General features: G+C 44.3%; 1 protein-coding gene across 1 annotated transcript; it reads left to right on the forward strand.

The window, feature by feature from the left end:
* Positions 1-3,037: 3,037 nt before the first annotated feature.
* On the forward strand, positions 3,038-13,675 carry LOC141940070 (3 beta-hydroxysteroid dehydrogenase/Delta 5-->4-isomerase-like). The gene is made up of 3 exons (XM_074860854.1): positions 3,038-3,191; positions 8,693-8,857; positions 12,783-13,675. Exons 1-3 carry the CDS (start codon positions 3,038-3,040, stop codon positions 13,595-13,597), a joined length of 1,134 nt encoding a protein of 377 aa, XP_074716955.1. The 3' UTR covers positions 13,598-13,675.
* Positions 13,676-21,684: the final 8,009 nt, after the last annotated feature.

The following is a 21,684-nucleotide window of genomic DNA, read 5'->3' on the forward strand; positions in this document are numbered from 1 at the left end:
TACTCCTGGATAGCTTCTTTTGCCTGATTGCCCAGTTAAACATCTCCCTCTGTAAAACTGTATTTTATCCTACCTAAAACTTCCATGCTCTGCAATGTTGTGGCATTTATTCATTCCAGTACCATGATACTGTTTGTTCTCAATGCTATTGGGAATTTTCCCTTCACTACTTCTCTCTTACTGTCTTCTCATCTCCACTACACCCCCCCAATCCCTTCTTCTCCTTGTGACAAGGCTAAGAAAATGCATCCTCCTAACACCAGCCAGCCATTGCCCTAAAGTACCTTTTTCACAGTAAGCACTAATAAAGTTGGAAGATTACAATGTTCCTGGACCAGCAGATTAGGGACACGTCTGTGATGGGACAGTGGATTGCACAGATACTAAGCTATCCACTTAGTCCATGTATAGCAATTCTCAAACACAGGCCAAAATCTACAAGCTTTGATTTTTCTAAAATGATACTCTTAGACATGCCCATTCTACAGCAAAATATCAGATTGTGAAGGCCTTGTTTTACGATAAAGTCAAGTAAAAGAAGACAATATAGTTAAAAATTTACTACGCCTTGACACAGAATGCAGAGTTGGTAAACTTTTTAGACGCTGCTAAATTATGTTTTAGTCTGCAAATCCCAGACCCATGCAATAGCTCTGAATTTCTTTGAGTTGTTCCTGGTGGTCAGGGGTCTGGTGGGCCTTGGCCTTGTTGCTCATTGACACTGCTCTGGGCCGTACAGTCCATTCCAGCATCTGCCTCCATGTCCTTTAGGGAACACCAGAGCCAGTCTTGCTTGCAGCACAGAGGAGCTGTCATGCCACCCACCAACCTTACACAGGAACGTCAAGAAGAAACAGAAGGTGAAAATGTGGTCTCTAGGTGAGACTGCAGGAAGCACCAGCAGGTCCACACTTTGAGCAAACTGCTGCTGCCTGATCCTGACATCCACAAGCAGGAGTTCAAATGAAGGCTGCTGTGGAGCGACGTATAAAATTCCCTCAAACTAAGCCAAGCATTTGTCTCGGTAGTACCTAAGAGGACAAAAGCATAGCAGCAATAAATCTCCCTACAGTCCCCTATGCAGCACTCATATTCTCATGTAAACCACTACCCCTGCTGAACTTGGTCATTCTAATAGGCGAGCTTGGTGTAGGAGAATGTTTTCTATCCTAAGAGTGCGTTGTCTGTTTTTATAATGTCTCTTTAAGGCAATTCATTTCCTTTCTAATGGTAAAAAGGAAGCACTGTTTCAGAGAACGCTGCAGCAGGCTTTGGTCAGTTATTTTTCCTTGCAAAACGCATGCACTGCAAAAAATTAATTTGCAGCAGCTTCTGATAAGAACATACAACTTCAAGGTCCTGTCTGAGAGAAGCCAAGGATAGGAGCACTGATAACAATTTTTTTTAAGCTTTGTTGGGGTAAGGGAAGGATTTTCAAGGACTCTGTGACTGAAACGGTTGCCAGAACTTTGTCATCTGTGTCAGCTAGAAACTTTTCTCGTCCAATGGAAATGGTTTTGCTTTTCTCCTGTCACTTGCAGGCCCAGTATTCCTCTAAAAAAGTAACGTGGGGCTGCTGCTTCTATAACTTTTCTCCAGGGCTCTTTTTAATGAGTGAACAAAATTCATGGCAGAATAAAAAAGGGAGTTTAGGAGTTAGTTGCAGGAATGCAAGTAAAGCATTTTCAGAGATCCATTCCAGCTGTGCCTGAAATTAGCAATCCCCTTTCCAGTGATTTCAGCCTAATTAGTTGCGTTGCTGGGCTCCTTTGTAACTTCCTTCTCACTTAAGGCAGCTACCTATTTATCATCTTGCTTCAGTAGGGATGTCTGCAGATCCCTGTGTGAGAGAGAGAGAAAACACAGTGTGTGCTGACAGTACACAAAGACCCTGGAAGGCAGTGCAGTTATTAGGAGCTTCAGGCTAATGGCAAAGCTCTGCTCTGGTCTCACACTAGAAAAGAGTTTTGCTAGAACTGGAGTGAAACACTAGGGAGAAACTCCTGGACATTTTCCCTGTATTTCGAAGATGTAAAAAGTAATGACACAGTTCACTGTGCAAAGGCACGTACAGCCAGCCACAGCCTTCTTTTACCTAGGTACTCTCACACCAGACATTTCAGAGGTGAGTCTTTTTCTCCTGCGGCTTAAATTTAACTTTAATGGTACATTAGACCATTTCATCACTTCAAATGCCTCGAGTATACTGAAGGAATACAAAATCCCAGAGGTTAGTTTTTGATCTCGCACAGAGTGAGTGAGAAACCCATGCTATAATGGGGGAGCCCAGTAGCCAAAAAAACTACAGCAGTAGAGTCCACTGCTCAAACCATTCTAAACAGCTACTCCTGCCATTTACATTTAATTTTAATGCTCTCTACTTTCATATTAACAGTGTATTACACAAGTAAGCGCAGCTACAGAGAATTATCAGCATGAGGGTTTACCCTCTGAGGATTCAGGCACGCAGGACCACATCTAGGCTCAGACCTTGCCACATCCAAAGCCTTCCTCTTTGAGAGGGGAGTGGTAGAAGCACCACATTTGTTTGCAGCAAAGGAGGCACGCAAGAGGGTGGGGAAGCAAAAGGACTGAGGTGGTGCTCTGCAGTATATAAATACAGGCAAATCTCCCCCAGAGTCTTTTGCGTGCCAGAGAGGTGGAAGCAAGGATTGAGGCAGACTTTTGTGGGGTTGGTTTGGCATTGCAGTTGATTTTGAGCTTTTTCAGATTTTTTATTTAGTTTGTAGTTATTTGTCTTTAGTTTGTAATAGTTTGTAAATAATATTTTCTTTGCATGGAAAAACCATAGGCTACTTCTGAATAGTAATAGCTAGCAGAAGTAAGACATGCTTCAAAAATTGTTGTTTAATGTAGGAGTTAGAGTTTGTTTTCCAGTAGTCTCTCCTTCTGGTAACACCCTTTGATTTGTTAAGACTCCAGAGGTTGATGTCGTGTGTTCATTTCTTCAGGCAGGACGTGAACTGGCCGGTCTAAGCTCAAGAGACAGTTTGCCACCGAGGAGCAACCCAGAGCAATGTCCCTGGCTGGGGTAAGCTGTCTGGTGACAGGAGCAGGAGGATTTCTTGGCCAGAGGATTGTCCGCTTGCTGTTGGAAGAAGAGGAGGCGCTGGCTGAGATCCGGCTGCTGGACAAAGCCTTTAGCAGTGAAGCACTGGGGAGATTTGGAAGTAAGTACAATCTCATGAAGACTATATGTTGCAGGTATATGTGCTGTTGTCTCATGTAGATAGCTTGGAAATCTTTACCTCTCATCCAAACCAGCTTTGCAGATAGAGGTTTTATTTCAGTGAAGTTTTGCTTTATCCTTCCCTCTCCCTCCAGCACAGAAATCAGATGTAAAACAAAAGCAAGTGCTTTCTTTGCCAGACCCTGAGGCTTCTCTAAATTGTAAGAGAGGCCTATATACTGTTCATACAGTAAACAGGCTGCCTCAACCTGACTTCTATTACATCAAAACACATAGAGCAAAATTAGTGCAAAAATCTCACACTTCTTGTGGAGAAGGAAAACGCAAGTATTGCTATACTGGGAGTGGGGGTCAGAGTAACCCAGAGCTCTGACATGCTAGACTAGAAGGCAGTGACAAAGTTGTGGGTGCAAATACTAATGTTTTTTTTAACCTGTGATTAGTTTGGTTAATAGTGATCTTCTGGCTGAGAGTTGTGATGAGGTATCTTAAAAATTTGTTGTTGTTATTATTAATATTATCACAGTTGCCTGGAGAGCCAGAACCCTTTTGTGTCGTGCACAGAAAAGACAGGACCCATTTGCAGAGGGCAAGTCAGGACTCTGGCTTCTTGGATGGACTGGAGACAGCACAAATGAGTGATATGCCCAGTGTCAGAAACTGTCTGGCGGGGAAAGCAGCTCAGAGCACTATATTTTAAATGTCCCATTTCCTGGGAACCTGAGCACATCTATTAAAAGACATGTAGGAACCTAAATTCAATCAAGTTCTTAAGTCCCTACATCACATTTACTTGACAATGCTTTCCTTCATCACATCTTAACCTCAGGACTATTCTTCCTCTATACAGGCAACCATATGGGAACCCTTATGGAATATCCCCATACAATTTGTTAAAGAGCCACAATCTTTCTATAAAGCATTTAAGTGTCATCAAAGAATAGTAACAGTGCACCATAAACCTGGTGCAAATTGCACAAGCCTTTAGGATGGTTTTATACAACTCTGACTTCCTTCTCATTAAATCTCATTCAGCGTTTCACTGAGGATTTGCTAGATGCCCTTGAGACTTGCCGCAGCCCTTCCTGTTCTGATTTCCAGGCAGTTCCCACAGCAACAAACCTTCCAGCTGCAGTAGAGGCTGAAGTGGTTGCAGTAGCAAACGTATGTGGTTTAGCACTGATGCAGCAGGGCAGCAACAGAATCATCTGCGCTGCTTCGGGCCAGGAGAGCTTTGTGGGGATGATGGAGCTTCCTGGGGAGTGAAAACAACTGTTTGTGTGAACACAGTCTTGTCTGGGATGCAGCAAAGGTTTCATTGTTCTTTTTTTGTTAATAGAGAAGCTCTGTGCCCTCTTTCCTCATCCTCCCTCCTTCCTTCACTGAACACTGCCCAGACAGTCCCTCTCCTATTCTTGCAACACTCCTGCTGCCTATCTGACAAGCACAGGAGGAAGGGAAAAAATCACTTATCAGAGCTTTTTTTTCACCACAGACAGGTAGTAGGAACAACAGGCTGGCATTTCAGATGTGTGTGAACTGCCTTGAGGCCCTGCACTTTGACTGGCAGTGCCCCTGTCTGTATCAGCCCCTACAGCTACATCTCTTCAAGTGTCCTGTCAATGCCTGTGCTTGGGACTATCCAAAATACTTCCTTGCCATTCCCTTTCAAGCCCTCTCTAGCACAGTGACTCCTATTCCAAATGCAGGGCTTCTGCAAAAACTGTGGGGCTGGAGTCTTCTGACCTGCATTATTTTTACTGCAGGGACTTTTACTTGCTAGCATATATTGTTTGGATTTCTTGAATAGTCAGAAGCAGAGCTGGTATTCTTTCTCACTAAGCTCCTGAGCACCTTTTGCTTGCAACATCTTTGCAGAGTAGGACACGGGAGTAGATGCAAGTTACAGCTCTTTGTGCCAGGAGACACTTAGGGACCCTCTTTTTTTGTCCAAACAACTTTCAGGCTGACACCTTGATCATCACACTCAGTTTGCATAAAACAGTAGCATTGGCAGTCTTCCACAGCTCTAGGGAGTCCAGGATGATCCGATCAATGTCAAATGCTGTGAGCTGGAGTCTACCCAGTTACACTGTGTGGTTGAGAATGAACATCACGTTGATGTGGTTTGGTGCCTTGGGTTTCCTACCTCCCATCTCCACTTCAAATTTATGTTTCTGCCTTTCCTGTGCTTCCACTTATGCAATTCTTTTTTTATTCACTATTGCACTGGCACTTCTGGAAAAGTTGGAAACTCCTAGATTTTTCTGAAGAGGATTTCTCAGTATTTCAAAGCACTGACTCCCCCTTCTCTCATCCCTCTGTACATCTCCCCCCTCTCCCCCTGAACCCTCATTTCATGTCATTTTTCAGAAACAGACATTTATGGATTGTGTGATGCTTCAGCACTGCCTGTTTTTGCACTGCTAACCCACTACTGCCAAAGTAGAAGGAAAGTAGAGGGAGAAGGAATGTTTGGGGTTTTTTTAACCCACGACTTTTGGTGGGGGAAAGTTCCTGCTCTGGGAAGCTTCCTTCTGGGTTTTTGCTCAATGTTGCAGATATACATTTGCCTTTATCACTGCATTCAAAACAGAAAGGCAGAGTAGCAACAGAACAGCCCAGTAGCTGAAATGGAAACAGAATAAACATTTCAGCTTCCCTGGGCCAAAGAAGCCACCAAATTGCTTTACACTTTACAAATGAATATAAGATGAAATTTTAAATTTTCTCCTATGAATAAACAAAGTAAAGCATTTTAAATGAACCATGCAGTTAACCAGGAAAGTGGAGATCTCTCATGAGGAGTGTCTTTCCCCACAATCCACCCCACAACTGTTAGGACCTCTATAAAAGAGCACTAAGAAATTCAAGTGAAGTCCCACAGACATTGCTGTTTGCTTGAACTTTAAACAACACATAGAAAAGAGAAAGACAGTTTAGGGGAAATAGTCTGGCTGGATTGTTGAGTCAGACATGCTCACAACAGGACACTGAATTTTATTGACTAATCATTGCATTTCCAAGCAAAAATTATCCCGTAGCAAGCAGGGAGCATTGCTTACAGCTCAGAGGACACAGAAACCATTGGTGAAGTAGAAGCAGCTTTCCCAGTGGGAAGGTACTTTCTCATAAATCATGGTATGCAAAAAGGGAGAAATGAGTTGAATTTATTCTTTTTATTCTTTTCCTGCCCCTTCCACCTGACACATACGTGCTTTTTTGATGCCTGGGCAATGTTTTGTGCAGATGGAAATCAAGTTTCTCAGTTTCAGACTGAAAACACTGTCTGTCAGTCATTTCTTCTTTCCTCTCTCTGCTTCCAAGCTCACCTGTAGTTTTCCCTCAGAGCAAAACAAGATCATTCTGATGATTCCTAACATCTAGCTGATGCTGGTAAAGTAAACAAGGACCATATTGTACTTAGCATGGCAACTTCTGCTGGCTTAAGAAGAATGGAGGTGCAGCTTTCCTGCCTCATATCACACACACAATTTAAATTGCAAGTCCAAACAAGGCACAAAGCACCTAGACAGCAGCTTTCTAGTAACTGATACCAACTATCCCTGTGATCAGCTTTAAAATGGACAAGTTCCTTTTGTATTTTTTTTCTGAAAGCTTTGATTTGCATGTGTAAAAACTTCCATTTTCCTATCTCCTGCCCAGGCACAGTGACCAATCTGAAGGGGCCACATGTCAGAATTTACATTGTGAAAAACATGTATTTCAATCCTTTGGATTATTGCAACCCCACAGACCCTTACTCATGGAGAACATCAACCTAAGGGCTGTACAAAGACTGTTTATTAGAGCAAGTCTAGCTGCCAGGTGCTTAACAAAAAGCCTAGCCCCATAGCACAACATTTTTGCATCCATAGAAGTAGAGGTCAGTATAAACCTGCTGGAAATGGAGCCCTAGAAAATGAATGCACTCTGTAAAATAGAAGAGCATAAGAGCATGTGCCAGTGACTGTGCTGGGAGGGCAGTAACTCTAGATTTAGTAATAGTTTTATAAGTGCTTCACAAATTTCACATCTCAGACCAACTGACTGTGATGAAAAAAAAGACCCTCAAGCCTGTTGCATCAGAATAATTATTAAATGAATACAGGATTACATTCTAGTGTGCTATAGATATAATGAGATAAAACCATTTTAAAAGACAGTCCCATTCAGTTCCAGATCCCAGCAGCTGTTTCTCGTAGTGTTTCTCCATTAAAGATATGGGATGAAATACTGCCTGCTTTGGAGCTGGTGACAAAGCACTAGGATACATGAGATTTCAGTGGCGGCTGAGGCTAAAAGCTGTATAAATCAGTCAGGTTCTTCTCTTATCTAAAACGGGCATTTGATTATGCTGGGAGGAGATAGAGGCTCTGCCAGTGCTGCAGAGTCCCTTTCCAGTAGCTGTGCCTGGGGGGCCCTCTAGCGCAGCCACCACACAGGCTCACAGGAGGACTTGCTGTCGTGACACCACCTCCTTAAAAGTTGTAGATCGTGCCAAGAAAGTCCTCTCCTCTCCCATGGCATAGCTGCAGCCAGGCCAGCAGACTTCCCAGGAAAGCATCATTGCCTTGGACTATAAATTTCTCCATGGTGTGCTGGCTCAATTTTGTTAGTGTAGTTCTAGGCTGTATAAAGGATGCTTCTGCCCAGGATGGCTCTGAGACCTAGAGCTCCACCAGGGTCACACACATTAGCTGCTGGGGAGGGAGCGCGCTTAAAAAGCTGAAGTTAAAGCAAGTCACGGCTGAGGTAACTCAGGAGAGAGGCCTTGAGAGTTCAGATTTGGACCGGAAAGATGTGCATGCTAAAAATGACCCCACAGCACAGACACTGAAATGGAGCCACAGCTGGGGTTAGAAGAGGAACAGAAGCCCTGGCTGAGGTACATAAAAAAGATGTCTCAGAACTGTAATGTGTTAGAAGAGCTGCAATATGGGCAAGGTCAAGGAGCAGAAAATAGGTGTGAACACAGCTCTGTGCACACATGCTGTGGGTGGAGGGAGATCATTCATCACCTTGAAGACAGAAGCATGCAGTGCCTGGCTGTTTGGTATACTTGGGTTAACACTTTTATAAATAGCCAGTCATGAGAACATGCATAGCTAAAGCTACTCCTCCTTTGAACTTTAAAATAGTCACACCTGAAGGAAGCTTCAGGCCCTTGCTAGCACTGGGCAAGATTTCTCTTTAAAAAAGAAAAAAAAAAGAAGAAAGAACCATGTTGAATATTGACTCCAAAAATACAGTAGGTAATGCAGCATAGACTTCTATAGCACTGTAATTAGCACTTGACAATATAGCCATTGGACAACGCTTTCTGTTTTGCCAGCCTTAAAATACTGCTCCTGTGCCTGGACGGTCAACAGGTCCCAGGCACAGTGTCAGCATCCATGCAGCCCTTCATCACCACTCATTTCAGTGGCCTTCTTAGGATGTCTGTAAAGTCTTTTGCTTTGTTTTCTGCTGCCCTTGCAGAGTTCCAGGGTAAGACTGAGGTGAAAATCCTGGAAGGGGACATCCGAGATGTGTCGCTCCTGCACCGTGCCTGTCAGGGGGTCTCCCTTGTCATCCACACGGCTTCCATCATTGACACGTTGGGCCTTGTAGAGAAGCAGCTGCTCTGGGAAGTCAATGTAACAGGTGAGCAGGCGAAGCACCTTTCTCAAACCCATGTCTACTATGTCCTGATCATCATCTGCTCAGGAAAGGGAGCACCTGACCTGTTTTTCTGAGCCAGATTAACTGGGTTGTTCTGTGTCTTGCACAGCTACACATGTGAGGGCAAAGCATGCCTATGTGCAGCCCTGTGCAGCTCTGGCCCCTTCCACAGCCAGTGTGCACCGCTCTTCCACTGCAGGGCACTGCAGGATCATTCACTTTTGTCAGCACTCACACATGCCCATCCTGAGATCTGCACAGATCTGCCTTCAGTGGGGATAGCCATAATCCCACGCTCAGCGGACCTTTCTGGAAGCAATTAACCTCTGAAATCCCAATGTGCACCTGAGAAATCGGTTCTCACTCTCCCTCCCCATGAAGCATCCTTTACCGTGTACATTTTTCGATTTTTACAAACACTGCAGACTTTGGCTGTAATTATAGCAAACTTGCATTGCTAACATCCCAGACCCTGTGGCTCTCTGCTTCCTATTCTTTTTCTTCCTCCCCTTCTCCTTTTCCTCCCATTTGCCATTATGTCTGTGTGTGCATGAATGCAGTTCAGAGGAGCAGGTGCTCTCCCACCTTGAACTTATAATCAAAAATCTCCCAACAAACTCAAGGCTGTGGGCAGGAGGGGTTTCAGTGACTTCTCACTCAGTGATGGGATCTCCCTTTCTACTAAGGAGCCCCTGTTCTTCATGAGAAGACCAGATGAAGGGGGAAGTTTTTGGCTTAGGGCATGATGTGTGGCATCAGCTGCCAGGAAATTTAAATATGTTTCCTAAAAGAACAACTTCATCCCCCTCCCTGTGATTCCAAAACCCTCTATGCCTTTCAGAGAACTGGTACTGCCTAACCTGCATGCACACTGACCTCCCTGGCTTTGTTGCTTCAGCTCCTTGGTGAAGATTTGGGGAAGATGTTCTTATTTACGTGAATAGTTTTCCTGGTTCTTTGTTCCTCTCTGCCACAGATACAGGGCTTTTCCACAGACAAACAAGGAACATACTTCTGCAGGCACCACTTTTACAAATATTGGCTACTCACCGGTGTTCAGAGCAAGAGAGCGTTCTCTGTACTCGAGTTGCCTCTCACATGCACCTTAAAAACAGTGGAATGGCATTTTGGTTGTTTTAGCCTGGCTCACTGCCTGTACATTCAGCTTTCAGACCCTTTCATTTCTGCTCAAAGCCACAAATTGTCAGTGACCACAAATTAGAGCCCAGCGGGCAGCTTCTTAGGTCCCTGCCAGGAGGAAAGAGCAGAAAGGCAAGCTCCTGTAAATCTCTGCATTGGGTAGTATGGAAAATAAATATACAGGGGTGGTAGTTCAGAAAGAGGAATTGTAAAGTTCTCTCTTTATGACCATACTACTGCTACAATCCATTTTTCACAGCAGAATGTCTTATCTAAATCCATGGGGAAAAATAAAAGACAACAAAAAAACCAAACAAATATTAAAATGTCCCAAAAGCAGAAAGCTCTCTAGCTCTGAGCTGTAGTCAGAGCTAGAGAGTTTATTTATGTCTGTCCCAGCGTTCCTTTCGGCAGGTTTAGACTTAGGCACAAAATATCTAGGTTTTCATAAATCTTTCAGATCACCCCCCAACAGATTCGGCCTGTGGGTGAAAAAAACCCACTGGGCCAGTGAGGGTTAGCTGACAGCTTTTGGTAGAATGAGAGCACACACAAGTTCTGCTCCTAGGCAAACTGACCCTAAGGTCAGTCACTAAATACTGCTGTCCTCTTCCCTACTTCCCTCCATTTCAATTCTGATGCTCCTCTGGCTTTCTGACCAACCAAGACACTGCTATGTACTTCATAGACTCGCAGGACAAAAGTTTTGTTTCTCCTAGGAAACAGAGCTTTTATAATACAAATGTGTCAAAGAATCAGATGTGGATGTTCACAAACTAGAACAGAAGGAAACAAGTTAAACTTGCCATGACGCAGGGCTTTCCTCTGTCTCACATGCCACACAATGCCTCAATGCAAAAATATCTTTTTAGGAAGGGAAGCAAATTTTTAGGAAGAAGGGAATTAAGAAAATGCTTACATATAATCCAAACAGAAGTACCCTCTGTGAATCAGGTCCTCAGCCAGAAGGGCTTCGTGTGCAAGCAAAACTTGGAGACCTGCTCCATGGAAGATTTAATTTACTACATGCTCTGTGGAAGATGCTCAAATTCCCATTACTGTAAAAACCTTTTCATTTTTTACATACAACTTTGATTTGCAAATAGAACACATTTTATTTGGGTGAAATTGATCTTGAACAGATACCAACTCTCAGTATAATTTTCTGTTTGCTTTTTTAAAACTTGCCATCTCATTTGATTTTATCTAGCCCTTCTGCACTTACTACTTTCCCTCACTTTCTAAACAGTATTGATGGCAGGAATTAAGCTATTAATTTTTAAAATAATAGATTTTCTTAATTAATTACTTTTCCAGATCACCCTGGCTAATGTGTCACCTAAACATGTGACTTACTTGAACTCACTTTTCATGTGAATTTATTCCTGGCTGTGTAACCTTTTTTTCTTTGGACTTTTTTGTTTCTTAAAGCTTCATCCAGATTTATTTGCTGTTTGTTGCAACTTCTTTCTTTTTCTTGTTCAAGCTTGAAAAAAGGTGCCCTAACAATATTCAGTTCAATAATTCTTCCCATTTTTCACTCATTATTGGTCCATATTTTGCTGCCAATATCCCTTGGTCCTCTGAACCTCTTATATTCATTGTTTTCTCTTTAGTACCACTAGCCTGCTCTGCGTTGTGCTGCCTTTAGTTGTGACAGACTGAGCAGACTTGTTAGGTCATTCATGGGCTCACTGCTAGTGTTTGATTTTATCCCTGAGATTTTAGGCCACACCCTTCTGATAGCATATCAGCCATTTTGCGTTAATGTTCCTTTGCCAAAGACATTTTCAAATGTCTTTGAGCTGTATCTTCTGTTCCAAAGTCACTGGCCATTTCACAGATAATCTCTCTCATTACACCATGCAAAACAAATAAGGCAATTTTTGCCTCAAAGCTCAGAAGAAAAAGAAAAGAATCTAGTTGCAATTAAAACAACACGATTTACTAAAGTATCTATTTCCCCCTTGAATGTACTTTCTCAGCTTAACCCTCTTGGCTATTTGAAAGACCTTGAACTTGCCAGTTTACCTCTGCTCCCCTCGATGAAAGCATTGTGATAGGATTTTAAAAGTCAGAAATCCTGTATTACTGCAAGTAAAAGACAGAATATGCTAAATAAGGACATACACATACACAAGCATCACTTTGCTCACTGCACTTTCCTCTATGATCTTTGACTACATGGTATCGTGTGTTGTTCTGACATAAGATCTTTCTCTCCAAGCCCTCCTCTGAAGTCATTTGAATAGTGGATAGACTTCCACTGGGTGAAGCCGATTTTGGAGCAAACCTTCAGGGCCAACATTAATTCTCTTCCGGCTTAGCGAACCACTCAAAAGCATCCTCAAGCCTGGAAAACAGGGGCTTCAGCATACGGGATGGATGGTACCTAACGAGAGGGGCAGCTTCTGAAGGTTCTCTGCCTTAAGCCAAGAAAATCCAACCAACAGGCACAAACCCCCAGTCTGTGGTCAGTATCCATGCTAACTTAAGCAAGAGCAAAATTTGACCCTTGGCATAAAAAAACCCCACAACATGCAATTAAGACCAAGTGTTCCTCCTTGTTTAACTCTGGCAGGTGCACTGATACCACTTAAATACAGATTCAGAGCAGGTTCATTGAACATGCTGCCCGGTTCAGGACAGGATTCTTCCAGCTGCAGAGAGGGGAGATCTGGCCAAGCTCAGGCCATAGATGCTGTTTCTGATCCAAAAAGCCAACTTTTTCCTGCTTGGGGTTGACTTGCATATTTCTCTTTTGAAGGTACTCAGCTACTGCTGGAGGTATGTGTCCGCTGTAACGTCCAGCACTTCATATATACCAGTACCATAGAAGTGACCGGCCCAAACTGCAGAGGTGACCCAATTTTCAGTGGTGATGAAGATACAGCTTATGAGAGTATATCTAAATCTCCTTACGCCCAGTCTAAGAGACTGGCAGAAGATTCTGTGCTGAAAGCAGATGGCCAGGTGCTAAAGGATGGTGGCATGCTGATGACTTGTGCCCTGAGATCCATGTACATTTTTGGAGAAGGATGCCCATTTCTTCAAGGTCATCTGGATAAGTGTCTGTTGAACAAAAATGTCTATCTGCGCTTCTCCAGGAAGGAGGCTTTGGTGAACCCCGTGTACGTGGGGAACATTGCCTGGGCACATGTGCAGGCAGCCAAAGCCCTGCAAGTCCCCCAGAAAGCCAAGCACATCAGGGGGCAGTTCTACTACATCTCAGATGACACTCCTCATATGAGCTATGCAGATCTAAATTACGAGCTGACCAGGGAGCTGGGGTTTGGAATTGAGCCCCGGCTCCCCATGCCTCTGACAATGTTGTATTACTTCTCGCTGCTGCTGGAGATCATGAGCTTCTTGCTCCGGCCCTTTGTAAGATACATCCCCTCCACCAACCGTCAGCTGGTCACTCTACTGAACACCCCATTCACCTTCTCTTATAGAAAAGCACAGAAGGATTTTGGCTATGTACCCCGCTACACGTGGGAAGAGGCCAAGCAGTGCACAGGTCAGTGGATGGCCTCCATGGTCCCACAGAGAAGGGAGTACTTGAAAAGCAAGGCTGCCTAAGTCTTAAGAGAAGCTGAGACCTGGCTAAACAAGCAGGGCCTTGAGCAGCAGCAGATAACTACAAAGCATTTAAATGAAGTCTTTATGTAACAGCCCCCTCATCATTCCCCCCCCCCCCCCCCCCAGTAAAGAAAAGTGAAATGCTCATTTCTATGTTGAGTACAGGCCAGTCAAGGTAACTTTACAGTATAGTCCATATCTACTTCTACGTCTTGTGTGTATGCACAAAGACATTATTTTAGTAAGACTCTACACAGTCTATGGTGTGAACACATCAGCCCTTCTTTTCATTACACACCACCTTTAAGGCTTTTGTAAAGTACAATTCATCCTAGAACTATGATTACACGTTTCAAACAGCTACATCCTACTTACTCAGCTCTTGCCAGCCTTACCAAACACGCATAGGTTAGAAGCCACCCGATTGCAAAAGCTGTTACAAATCTTGCTCACTTTTCTAAGAGCATTGTCCAGTTTCCTGTGCTATTCACCTGACAAAGTTGAGAGCAAATTTGGTTACTGTGAGCATTGTAAGGCTAAAAGTACAATTTAATTGCAACATAGTTTTAGTTAGGACGGTGTGTGGGAGAGAAGGGAGAAGGGGGAGATTTAGTCAGGTGAAGGCTTTCTCATCCTTTCTCGTTTTCCTAGTTGCCAATTTTACAATAAATCTGATGGCTGCCCAGCAGAACAATGCTTCAACAAGATGAAAAGAAGAAAGATATTGCAGGACAGCCTTGGTCACTAGAGGATTTCCATTGCAGAGCCAAGACATTTGTTAACACTGAGGAAAAATAAACAGTGCTGAAAAAAATATCATACTATTTCCAGGTTTCAGTTGGCAACAAAGGCCAATTTTAGCTGATAGATGCACATGTGCTGTCTCTGTGCTTTTCTGATGGCCATATGAGTTTCTGCAGAATGAGTAACTTGACTTTCAGGCCAAAAAATGTAGAACTTACTTGAACAAATAGATGTGACCCAGTGTTTGCTTCTTAAACATACAGCTCACTTGCTGAAAACAGCTCTAAAAGATGGGAATTTCTCTGTTCTGTTCAGGATGGTATGAACAGAAATATTTTACCTGACTCAGTACTAATGTAAATAGATCACATTTCCAGAGATACTGGCAGCTTAAAGTCTGTGTTGAGTTTAATTATTCAGTGCCCTAGACATTAGATAGCCTCAGTGCAAATATTACCATTTTCTTTAGTAACATCTTAGGTTAAGTATGTCAGATCTGAAGCAGTGGAATACCAGCCATCAGAACTTTGTCATATTCTGGGGACATAGAAATAAGTTTTCTAGGCTTCCAGCGAAGGCTTTGCTGAAACACTCAGCAAGCCAGTACTGGGAATGTTATTTGAATGCCATCGCTCCACAGATAACCATGTCAACGTCTCCACCCTTCTCCACTGAGGAAGCAGTACTCTTAACACCTCCATCAGAGTTCCTCCTTTAGTGAGCACACAGATCTATCCCATGCTGAAGGAGACCCATCTCCAGCTACACTGTATGCTGATAAGACCTCTAGAGACTGATGGAGAATGAGGAGGTTTGCAGCAACCTTAAAGAATGAGGGACTTAAAAACGGAATTTGGAATTGCAACCTCCTGGATAGAAACTGTATGAAGCAAACTGATGTGCGTGCTGAAGTTTAAAAACATATAAAAGGCATTATTTAACACATTCGAGTTTGCTCATGGCAGACAAGCAGCACGTCAGAGTGAGGATTGCTAACTAGCTACATAACCACTAGTAGGAGACCCTCATGCCTCAACATCATGTTAAAAAAATAAAGATAGTTTTAATAAATAAATTAATTCCCCAGAGAGGCCATGATTTGGTCCAATTGATCTTATGGCAGCAGTTTACAAAGGTCATATCCCATCCCTTTGTCCAGGAGCAAAGTCAACAGAAGAGCCCCATGTGTTTATCTCAGCTGCTCCAGTGTTTCAGCAGAAGCTGCAGAGCCACACACAAGCACAGGCACAGCAGCACGGGCACATGCTCTGTTCTCCTGACTTTGCTCCACCACCGGGGTGAGAAACCTGTGACTGAAGCACCTTTCATTGTCACAGCTGCTCACTCAAGTGAACTTAGGTACGAGCCAGATTCTCCCATTTTTCTGTGAATTGTAATGCTGTCCTGCTGCCTATTTCAGGTGAAGTTTACAGTGCCGCTTGAGGTGTGTCTTTTGGAAGCACTTCCCACACTCAGCACACATAAAGGGTTTTTCTCCTGTGTGGACTCACTGGTGTCTGTTGGTGTGAACACTCTTTGATGCACTTCCCACAGCAGGCTGTGGGCTCCTCACCTGTGTGGGTTTGCCGGTTCTGGGTGAACGCTGAGAAATCACTAAAGCCTTTTCCACAGTACATGCATTCGAAGGGCCTCTCACCAGTGTGGGCTCTCTGGTGATTTCTAAGGTGAGAGTTTCATCTGAAGCTTTTCCTACGTTTGAGACAAGGGTAGGGCCTTTCTCGTGTGTGCATTTTTCTGTGGGAGATAAGGTGGGAGCTCACCCTGAAGTTTTCCCTACACTCACTGCATGTGAAGAGCTTCTCACCTGTCGGGGTTCTCTGGTGTTTAGTTAAATCAAAGCACCACCTGAAGCCCTTGTTACATTTGGGACATTTATGTGGTTTCTCTGTCTGGGATGCCTCACACTGCTGAAAATTTGATGTCTGACTGACGATTTCCTCACACTCACCGTATCCAGACTGACTGTCTCCTATAGCATCTTCTGGGTGGAGAAGGATGCCGTGGAGGCCCTCAAGGACCTTTTCTAGATGAATGCTATCATCCTTTCGCTCCCTAAGGAGGTCCCTCCTGTGCATTTCTGACATGTGCTGACTCTCATAGGCCTCTGCCTTGCTATATCTCTGGAAAGCATTATCTTCAAATGCCTCCAGTAATGTCTCATATTGTTTCACGTTCTTGGAATCATCTGCCAGGAGACCATCATCTTCATTCCCACTGTTGGCCTCATCATCCTAATGAAAGAGAAGCCAACATGAATGCTCAGCAAGAAAGCAAGATAAAGAAAAAGACTTAGAGACTGTGAGCCTTTGCTAAACACTAGTTTAAGGTTGGATTTACAGGGCGACATCCCTTCTTCATCTAGGCTGAAGGATTGTTCCCATCCTTAATCCCTGACGACTAATAATGATCTGGACTTGGCTGTAAACTCAACGCAGAAGTGACTTTAGTGGCTTTACATTACGGAGGTACTGGATTAATTTGATGTATTCCTCACCTTTGGAGATGTTGGTGGGGAGATCCCTTCCTGTGATCTCCTTGAAAATGGCCACGCACAGCTCCTTCTCTTCTTCCATCCAAAGACCGCCCATGAATGGATGTTGAATGAGACCGCAGAGCAGCAGTAATTAGCACCCAGCCTGTCACTCCGTCAGGAGGATGCTCTTCACCCTACAGGCTATCCCAGGTCATCACCTTTTATCATGGTCCCTACTCTGTCCCTCATCCCACTGCCTGGTAAATTTGAGCTGAGCATTCCCTCCACGGCAGACACAGTTCCCATGTTTACCAGGGGCCGAGGCCCCAGGGGATGGAGGGCAGTGAGGGGGACCCTTTGTCCTGGCACCTGAGTGGGGAAAGACCTGCCCCAATGGCAGTGGAGTGGGAGAACAGCCTGAGGGCCACCAGCCTCCTTGGCACCCCCTTCCTTCAGTACCGACAGGGTGGGGAAGAACCCCCAACCCTACGGCTGCTGCCCACTGACAGAAGCAGTGCAGGAGGGGACCCAGACTGGCCCACCGCACCCCTCAGGGTCTCCCCTTTGCCCCCTCAGTGGTCTGAGGGGGAGTGGGCAGCTCCTGGGGTGGGCATGTGATTGCCCTCATGCCGGCAGCAGTGCAGCCTGCCGGGGGGCTGCCAGGACGGGGGGCTGCCAGGTCCAGGGGCTGAGGGAGCCTGGAACTGCTGACAACCACCCGCCTTGCCCTGCCGTGCAGCATGCTGGTCCGCATCTCCTCGTCCGTTGTGAATAAAGACCTCGGGGTTAGGACAAAACCCAAAACGTGGCAAAGATCCTTAAATTTGCAGAAGGGGCCCCCCTGCACTGAGCTTCTCACAGCTCCCTGCCCTGTGGAGCTGTACCCTGCTCCTGACACATCTGCTGGTGTGAAACCTGCCTGACAGCAGAAAAAGAGGGACAAAAATAAGGCCTACATTATTTATTTTTAGTCATATTTTGATGGTGTGGTGGGGATTTTTACGCCTCTAATTATTTGGGTTTCTTGGTGCGAGGGCACAGGGGTGGCTGGCAGAAGGTCAGGAGGAGAGATGGACCCAGGCAGGCGTCCTCCCCAACACCCTCAGGCTTGCATCTGTGTTGTCTCTCGCTTCAGGTATCTGCCCAAAATAGGGGAGTGTCTGCGATAAAAAGTCCTGAAAGCCTGACAGGTTGGATACGTGAACATGTTACTGTGCTGCTTGGCAGTCACCAAGCTAGCCTGTGCGTGTTGTTACCTGATAACAAACACAAGCCAATTAAGATATTTCAAGGGATACCAAGAGGGAGAACAGGCACGTTTACTGCAAAGCAGTTGATTTGTTGCAAGTTTACACTTTAGTCTACTTCACAATACCTTGTTTATACGCTCTTATGCTTGGCAGATTAGCAAAGTGGGTACAAAATGTACCAGATCAGTAAGAGCCTTATTATTTTTTTAATTATCTGACCAGTACTATTCATCTAGTTTAATTAGTTTGTTAGCAATCAGTAAAGCCAACTTGGTTATCAGTGAAACTCCGCTGTCAACAGGATCACAGTCAGTAAGAATTTTACTTATATACACACACTGGAAAAGAAAAAAATGTTAAGGTTGCTTCACCAGAAAGGTGTTTATTTACCCTCAGGCATGCAGAAAAGGGGGAAGTAACAAAGATACAGGCAAATTAATTACTCCTAGTTCCAGCACGTACAAAAGCTCAGTTTAAAGACCAGCTTTTGCTGTTAAATATTTTGTTGCCAGAGAGGAACAGATTTTTGCTTGCTAAATGGAACTGGGAACTCTAAGTTATTAATGTACATTTTTAGTAAATTTAGGAATACCAAAAAAGCTCCAGAGGAACAGAAACAAAAGTGGCTACCATGTCAATACTGGAAATACATGCCTGGCATTGGTATTCTTAATGTAGAATACAGACAATGGAAGACGGTTGGATAGTAAATACCAATGAACATGTTTTTATGAAGAATCCATATAGTCAGACAAGCATGACATTGGCATTTTGAGTGCATTGCAGATTTCAAATAACAACAAAATCTTTGATTTATTTCTGGACAAAGTTTGATTTACGAGTTTTCATTTCACACGATGATGTTAAATGAATTAATACAGACTAAATTATAAAAATCAAAAAATGAATGTAACTTTCTCAATTACAATCTCTAAATTAAAACTTCATTAAAAAAAAAAAAGCTTTGGCTCAATTTATAGGCTTGGTGCAGAATCACAATGTGGAACATTACATATAGGCTCATCCACCTTCCCACCACCCACCATCCACCATCCCACCATCCACCATTCACCTTCCACGATCCCACAATCTACCATTCACAATCCACCATCCACCATTCCACAATCCACCCTCCACCATCCACCTTCCAGCACCCACCATCAACCGTCCCACAATCCACCATCCAACATCCACCATTCACCATCCCACAATCCACCATCGACCATCCCACAATCCACCATCCACCATCCACCATCCACCATCCCACCATCCACCAACCACCATCCACTATCCCACAATCCATGATCCAGTATCGGCCGTCCGCCATCCACCATCCCACAGTCCACCATCCAGCATCGGCCATCCACCATACCACAGTCCACCATCCACCATCCCACAATACACCATCCACCATCCTCCATCTACCATCCCACAGTCCACCATCCACTATCCACCATCCACCATTGTCCTCCCAACCATGCACCATCCACCATCCCACAATCCACCATCATCTATCTTCCACCATTCCACAATACACCATACACCATCTAACATCCATGATTCCACAATCCACCATCCACCATTCACCAACACACAATCTACCATCCACAATCCACCATCCAACTTCTTACCATCCACCATCCATCATCCCACAATCCACCATCCACCATCCAACATCCCACAATCCACCACCCACTATCTACCATCCAACATTCCACAATGCACCATCCACCATCCACCATTGACCATCCACCACTGAACATCCCACAATCCACCATCCCACAATCCACAATCCACCATCCACCATCCCACAATCCACCATCCAATATCCACCATCCACCATCCCACAATACATCATCCACCATCCCTCATCCACCATCCCACAGTCCACCATCCACCATTCACGGTCACACAATACACCATCCACCATCCCTCAATACACCATCTACAATGCACCATGCACCATTCCACCATCCACCAAACACCAACCCACAATCCACCACCCACCATGCACCATCCTCCTTTCAAGCATCCACCATCCACCATTGACCATCCACCTTCCCACATTCCACCATCCACCATTGAACATCCCAGAATCCACCATCCACCATCCACCATCCCACAATACACCATCAACCATCCCACAATACACAATCCACCATCGACCATCCACCACAATCCACCATCCATCCACCTTCCAAGCATTAACCATCCACCTTTCCACCATCCACCATCTCATAATCCACCATCCACCATCCACTATCCACCATCCCACAATCCACCATTCACCATCCATGATCCCACAATCCACCATCCATAATCCACCATCCACCATCCCACCAGCCTCCATCCACCATCGACCATCAACCATCCACCATCTACCATCCCAGAATTCACCGTCCAAAATCCACCATCCAATCCACAATCCACCATCCACCACCCATGATCCCACAGCCTACCATCCACAATCCAGCATCCACCATCCACCTTCCCATCATCCACCTTGCAGCATCCACCATCAACCGTCCCACAATCCACCATCCACCATCCCACCATCCACCATCCACCAAACACCATCCCACAATCCACCATGCACCATCCTCCTTTCAAGCATCCACCATCCACCATTGACCAGCCACCTTCTCACATTCCACCATCCACCATCTACCATCCCACAATACACTGAAGAGAAGTTGCTACAAGTATACTTGAAATAGCTAATGTACAGGGACCTGAAAAGTAGGACATTTGGTTTTAACATTAACCATTAACCAAACTTGTGTTTTACTAGCTTTTATTTTTTCTGTATTTTACTGCAATGTATGTAATTTCATTTATACTTTTTCCTATCTATCCTCTGTAGTCATTACCCACTCAGACTATGTAAATGAATTCTGAAAACCCATTAGCATAAGACTGCCTTTTCTAAGAAATCTGATAAATGTATGCTTTTTGTGTATATTAGTCAGAGTATTTTGTTAGTAAATGTGGCACTTGTGGTGGAGTGATCCCCAGTGCTACCCAGCGTTGCGAATAAAGAATACCTGATTAACAGTTATACTCAATCCTGACTCTTTGTTTCAGTTGGCGACCCAGATCGGACCCTCTCTGCTCAGCTGCAGGACCCATTGAGAATAGGACCCCCTTGGGCACCTGCAGGATTTTCCCGGAAGGACTCCTTGCCTCAGTTGGATCACTGTGGGAACAGAAAAGGATCATCTAAATAAAGGTATTCTTTAAATTTTTTGGGGCCTGGTCATTAGGAAGCTGTTCATAAATCGTGAGACAAGCTCTTACATGGAACAGCGTATACTGGGTTGCTAGCACCTCACTGGTATACATTTGGCTACGCTTTGGTGTACATTTGGGAACACTTTGGTGTTCATTTGGGAACATTTTGATGTTTATTTGAGTGTTTTCTGGTTCTGACATTGGAAATTGTACTCTTGGATCTTGCAATTTTGGTTTTGTGCTTCTGGATCTTGCAATATTGGTAATATGAATGATAATGAGATATTATTAAAAATCTGTATGTATGTATGAATGAGTGAGAGACGTGCAATTACGCACGAAGCGAGTGTGGAGTCTGGATCTGCAGT

Source organism: Strix uralensis, chromosome 2 (assembly GCF_047716275.1).
Source record: "Strix uralensis isolate ZFMK-TIS-50842 chromosome 2, bStrUra1, whole genome shotgun sequence".
Taxonomy (NCBI): Eukaryota; Metazoa; Chordata; class Aves; order Strigiformes; family Strigidae; genus Strix; species Strix uralensis.